This window comes from Panthera onca, chromosome D1 (genome assembly GCF_046562875.1).
Source record: "Panthera onca isolate mPanOnc1 chromosome D1, mPanOnc1 haplotype 2, whole genome shotgun sequence".
Classification (NCBI taxonomy): Eukaryota; Metazoa; Chordata; class Mammalia; order Carnivora; family Felidae; genus Panthera; species Panthera onca.
Genome location: NC_138348.1, coordinates 32992783 through 32998782, shown reverse-complemented (window position 1 = coordinate 32998782; position 6000 = coordinate 32992783). Strand labels below are relative to the sequence as shown.

At 40.1% G+C, this 6000-nt stretch overlaps 1 protein-coding gene across 4 annotated transcripts in view; it reads right to left on the bottom strand.

Moving 5' to 3' along the window:
* Positions 1-258: 258 nt before the first annotated feature.
* BDNF (brain derived neurotrophic factor) overlaps positions 259-6000 on the bottom strand; it is a 55579-nt gene continuing 49837 nt past the window's right edge. For all 4 annotated transcript variants that reach the window (XM_078433336.1, XM_078433339.1, XM_078433338.2 and 1 more), the window contains exon 2: positions 259-1428. In XM_078433336.1, the coding sequence (XP_078289462.1) occupies positions 664-1428 (765 nt within the window). In that variant the 3' untranslated portion in view covers positions 259-663. The remainder of the gene's footprint in view (positions 1429-6000) is intronic.

Sequence of the window (6000 nt, the reverse complement as noted above, 5' to 3'; positions counted from 1 at the left end):
CTGTGGGAACTTGAAAGAAAGAAAGAAAGAAAGAAAGAAAGAAAGAAAGAAAGAAAGAAAGAAAGAAAGAAAACAAAACAACAAAACAAACAAAAAAAACACAAAACAAACAAAAATATACCCCTCCCATCCACCCATTCCCTAAGCCAGTAAAGCAATGACAACAGCACCTTGACATTGTTTTAATTCCAACGCTATCAGAAGTTAAAAGCAGTAAAACAGATAATAGTACTAACAAGAACGAAGATACTTACTGTCTAAAATGTAAACGGAATGTTTTGGTTCAAATTTTTGTTGGTTTTTTTTTTTTTTTGTCTGTTTTCTGAAAGAGGACAGTTTATTATCAATTCACAATTAAAGCAGCATGCAATTTATTATTTTTTTTTTAAACTTTTTACGTTTTCAATTCTTGGCAACGGCAACAAACCACAACGTTATCGAGGAATGAAATGCAGACTTTTTAAAGTTGTGCGCAAAATGACTGTTTCCCTTCTGGTCATGGATATGTCCAATAAATAGATTGTAGAACCACTGTACTGTATAAACTTCATTTATACATGCAGTTCATAAAATTATTTTTTCTTAACTGAATAATTTACCCTGTTATGTATATATACAAATAGATAATTTTTGTCTCAATATAATCTATACAACATCAATCCACTATCTTCCCCTTTTAATGGTCAATGTACATACACAGGAAGTGTCTATCCTTATGAATCGCCAGCCAATTCTCTTTTTGCTATCCATGGTGAGGGCCCGCACGTACGACTGGGTAGTTCGGCACTGGGAGTTCCAATGCCTTTTGTCTATGCCCCTGCAGCCCTCCTTTGTGTAACCCATGGGATTGCACTTGGTCTCGTAGAAGTACTGCTTCAGTTGGCCTTTAGATACAGGGACTTTTTCAAGGACGGTGACCGTCCCGCCCGACATGTCCACTGCAGTCTTTTTATCTGCCGCTGTCACCCACTCGCTAATGCTGTCGCACACGCTCAGCTCCCCACGGCGGGCAGGGTCAGAGTGGCGCCGGACCCTCATAGACATGTTTGCAGCATCCAGGTAATTTTTGTATTCCTCAAGCAGAAAGAGGAGAGGAGGCTCCAAAGGCACTTGACTACTGAGCATCACCCTGGAAGTGTATAAGTCCGCGTCCTTACTGTTTTCTTCATTGGGTCGACCTTTCTGGTCCTCGTCCAACAGCTCTTCTATCACGTGTTCAAAAGTGTCAGCCAAGGATGTCAGGCCTCTTGACCCTGCCTTGGGCCCGTTCACGCTCTCCAGAGTCCCATGGGTCCGCACACCTGGGTAGGCCAAGCTGCCTTGTCCTCGGCCGTTGGCTTCTTTCATAGGGGCAGCCTTCATGCAACCGAAGTATGAAATAACCATAGTAAGGAAAAGGATGGTCATCACTCTTCTCACCTGGTGGAGCTGCAGGGAAAAAACAGAAACAGGACACAGAGCCGGTTAGCGCTTTCTTTCGCAGGGATGTGCTGCGGCCATCGGACTGTGATTCCAGGCCATTCTGCGGGGGCAAGGATTTTATGCACTGGTGATGAACTCTAGTTGCATCAGACACACGTTAGCGTCAGTCGTGTGCTCTGTGTGGCATTTACACCCAAGGTTAGATGGCTTCTACATAAGTGAAAAAAACTGTGGCTGCAAGTTCTCCCTTACCAGCTTTGTAAGTTTAATTTTTAATGATCTCTGCTCAGGCTGTCACAAGAAACACAAAATCAGAAATGTTACTAGGCAACAACTCCAAGTGTAATAGTAATTTTTTTTTCAAGTTAGCAACATGGTCCTATTGCGGGAGCTGTGTGACAGGAACAGCAGTGGCCTGAGGGGTCTGTGGGGGCCTTTCTGGCTGTGTGATATCTAGGTATGAAGAGCACCGTAAAACAGAAGTCGGGGAGCTGTAAGGAGCCTTTTACATGGACTTTTTTTTCCCCTCCCATAATCTATTAGGACAAAGCATAAAGATAATCCCATCAAGCCATCCCGCTTTACAGATAAGGAACCAAACCAAAGGCCACCGAGGACTTGCTTCCTGTCCTGAAGAAAGTTTATGTCCTGAAGGAAGTTTACATTAGAACTCGGGGCTCCCAACTTTAGCTTCAATGTTTTCCTAGTACACCTGGGTGGTCACTACTGAAAATGTTCTGCTTATTTCCAAACACAAATCATTTTCTACACGTTGATTTTAATGGTGTGTCTATACCTGGGGCTGATGTCATGAAAACAATGTGTCTGCTTAAAAGAGCACTGAAAAAGTCAGCCTTAAAAAGGCAATGAAGTCAATGTCAAATGCCTCCCATATGTGGATCCACGTTTATCTCCACTAACTCTGAGCCCCTCACCCCTTTGACTTTTCTGGCTCATGTACAGAGCCATCCAAGCAAGCTCAGCTTCTCCTTTTATTAGAAATGTGGTCCTGTGAGTACGTGTATGTGAGAGAGCTCAGAGTTTATCATAACTTTAAAAGGCTGAGTGGCGTTTTGCACATTTTGGAATAGGCAGTGAGCACTTCTTTCTGTGCTTTTGAAGTTTTCTGGGAAGTCCCTTAACAGCACACCACAAAATTAATCTTTTCCTGTTTGCCAGAGGGTTGCTATACTCTAAATCTGGCTCTACATCTATAAGCAGGCTCTGGGAAGCCAATTAGAATGGAAGAACAAACAAAATGAAAACATACCTATAGACCGACCCAAGGTTACCGTCAGATGGTGAAGGACTTCAGAATCACTTACCTGAAGCACTGGGTCTCTTAGCAAGAAAGAGAAGCATCCCTGGGCTCCGACACTCTAACTATTCCTACTTCTCAGTCCTGGAGCAAGGACTTACAAAAAGACACACATGTGTCTAACCAGTAGGGAAAAGGACTGTTTTTCTGCCCATATGAAGTGTCACTGAACAGGAAGACAACCTACCTCCAGTTAATAGGTCATACTTCAGAAATGGCTAAAAATTCTGGCATTGAAAAGCAAATGTTTCTCTTCTCCACTTTTGTAAGAGATCACATTTTCTACCACTAAGGGGCTATTACCATCCCCAAACACCCACAAATTTCTTTGTGGATTCACTCTCACTATATACAAATAGCAAGCACGCTCAGAGCCGTTTGGAGTGCACAATGGCCAGAGTCTGAAGCACACACTGGTTTGAATAAACCACAGATATCTATTCTGCTAACACCTGAACTTTTTGTGAATGTTCTGGATTCCGCACCATCAAAGAAATGTATCCTCCAAGGAGGTTTCTATTCCTGGCAGGCAGTATTTACACCATTGAATGAAAACCTTTTCTCCTGATGTTCCCAGTCCAAGTTAAAACAACCCAAGGGGCACCTCAAATGTAGGTCGATGAAAGAATGCAAATATAGAATATTTTACTCCAGTCATCCATATCACTCTGGTAGAGATTTGCTGTGATCAGCAATCTTTTAATGCCATATTTCATCAAGTCTAAGATACCACCATTATAAAACACATCATTTTATGTACCACTAAGAAATAAAAAATGCAGCCAATTAAACCATTGCTTTATCACTTGGAAATATTATTGTACACTTACTGAAGAGTTCTTTTAGACTTATTTGGACACATTTTATCATATACAATTTTTCTGCATATGAAACAAGAGTAAGCCAACTAAATTGGTTAAGGTGATGACAACTATACGATGACTCCTACATGGCAACAATAACAATACAATAACATCAGCTATAAGACACAACTTCAGAGATATTACAAATATGAATGACAAACTGTGATTCTAGAATTAATGAAATGGAGTAAGTTTCATAAATATTTACTAAATGCCCACATGAGCCGCTTAAAATGGCCCAGGGTACTGAGGCATCTTCAGCTACAGAGTTGGGAAATTGTTTTATTATCACTACCAGAGATAGGAGGCTTTTAATGATATACCTTTTTCTATACTTGGCTTAGAGAAGTTTACCCTGCCTTTCACTGGTCTCCTCTTTATGTTAGTAACTTTTTGGTTCCAAAAGTGGTACTTTATGTATCATTTTATTAGCAGTTCCATAAACAAATATTTCAGAGGACGAAACGGTATCTGAGTAAATATAACTTGGCTTTCATCCTGAAGCCCCAACAGTGGCATCCCTCAAAGCGGAACATCTGCACGGATTCAGTTAAATTAAGTATCTGGTGCTAAAGCCCAGCCCCCTTTGCCAGCCCTGACCCCAGTGACACTTCTAGGATGCTCACTGCCTACTCCCAAGGCCTTATAAGTGCATCCAGCACCAAACTCAATACCTTTTGTGGAAACAATATTACTTCCTAACTTGTCTGTTTCTGACAGTGATTTCTTAATACTTTGGACCACCCAGGGTGGAGGCTAGGAATCTTGGAATCAAGTTTGACCATACATTTTGGGTATGGTCTTCAAATCCAATCAGTGAAGAAGTCCTGCTCATTTTTCCTTTACAACATTTCTCCTGTCCATCCCTTTTCCTCCATCCCGCTGCCGCCATCTTGGTTCAGCTCTCACCATCTCAATGTCCCCCTGATGCACTTTACGTCCTTTCTGCTCCATTCAACTATGATGATCACTGCCTGACCAACCAATCACCTTATCTTTCTCTCTCAAAAACTTGCAATAGCATTTTCATTCCATTAGATACCATCTAACAACTTCTTTTACCTGGTATCACACCCTTCAAAATCTGGCCTCACCGTTACTCACCTCTACTCTGATCAGGCCAGAATCCTTGGAGCTGTATATACATTATTGCCTGGAAGTGACCTGTTCCATTCTTCTGGCAAACTTTTTTCTGTCTGATTAAATCTCACTTATCATCCTTCATAGCACAGTTCAAGCATCAGATCATACATGCCACCTTCTCTTCTAAAATTTGCATCTTATAGCTCATTGAGTATTCTCATATCCCTACTTGCTTGTTAACTAACAGTGTTTGCTAACCATGGTCAGCCTTCAGTTAGATGATAGGCTCTCTGAGGGAATGAATCATGTCTGACTACCTCACCCCTGCAATTAATGGTCAACATAGAATAATATAATAGTTCTCAGTAAAAATTTACTGATGGGCTTACTAAACCATTAGAAAAGGCAGTATTAACCTTTTATGGGAAGGCTTTCCATTTGGAAAGCACAAGTGAACTCATTGGAATTATTTGGTCAAGTGCAGGCCATGCTAAACCCAAATTAAAAGCTCGAAGGGATCTGATAGATGGCAATTATCAGTCATGAAGAATCTCTTTAGCTTCTCTAACAGGGTAAAGCCTTACTTGACTAATTTCTAAAAAGAAAATAACACTATATCATACAAATTCCTCTTATCACTTGTGTAGCCCTGTTCCTAACAGAAGACTTAGAAAAGTAGCCAGTGATAATAATAATCACAGTGAAACTTGGATTTTTAGTATTTCAACTGCCTTTTTGGCTGTTAACCTCTTCAATGAGTAATTTTATATACTATATTAGGAAATCCTAACAATAAGTAAGAACTTCCATGACAATTCCTAACGTTTTAGCCCTTCAGATGTGTCTTTATTACACAAAAGATAAAGAGGCTGTGTAATACTCCTAAGTAGATTGTTAGTCTATATATCTGTTTCTACATAATAAATTCACTGGTGCTGTCTAATTCTGCTCCAAGGCTCACAACAATCAACCCAATCACATCTATAAAATGCTAGGAAGGATTGTTTGTAGCCCCATTCTCAAAAAATTAAATATAGTACACAGGGCTAAAAAGAAAATTGACAAAATAGAAGTAAAGTTTAGTTTTAAGTATGACTCATGAGTCTTAAACATTCAACTAGATGAATATCCATGACAGCATGCTGTAGTAATAACTTAACATTTGTCTAAAAGACGATAGAGCATTCACAAGTATGATCTAATTTGATTGTTACAAGGAGATAAGACAGGTATTATTATCCACATTTCAAGATAAGACCACTATGGTTCAGAGAGGTTAACAGGTTACCTCTTCACCCAAGTTTTTACTATCAG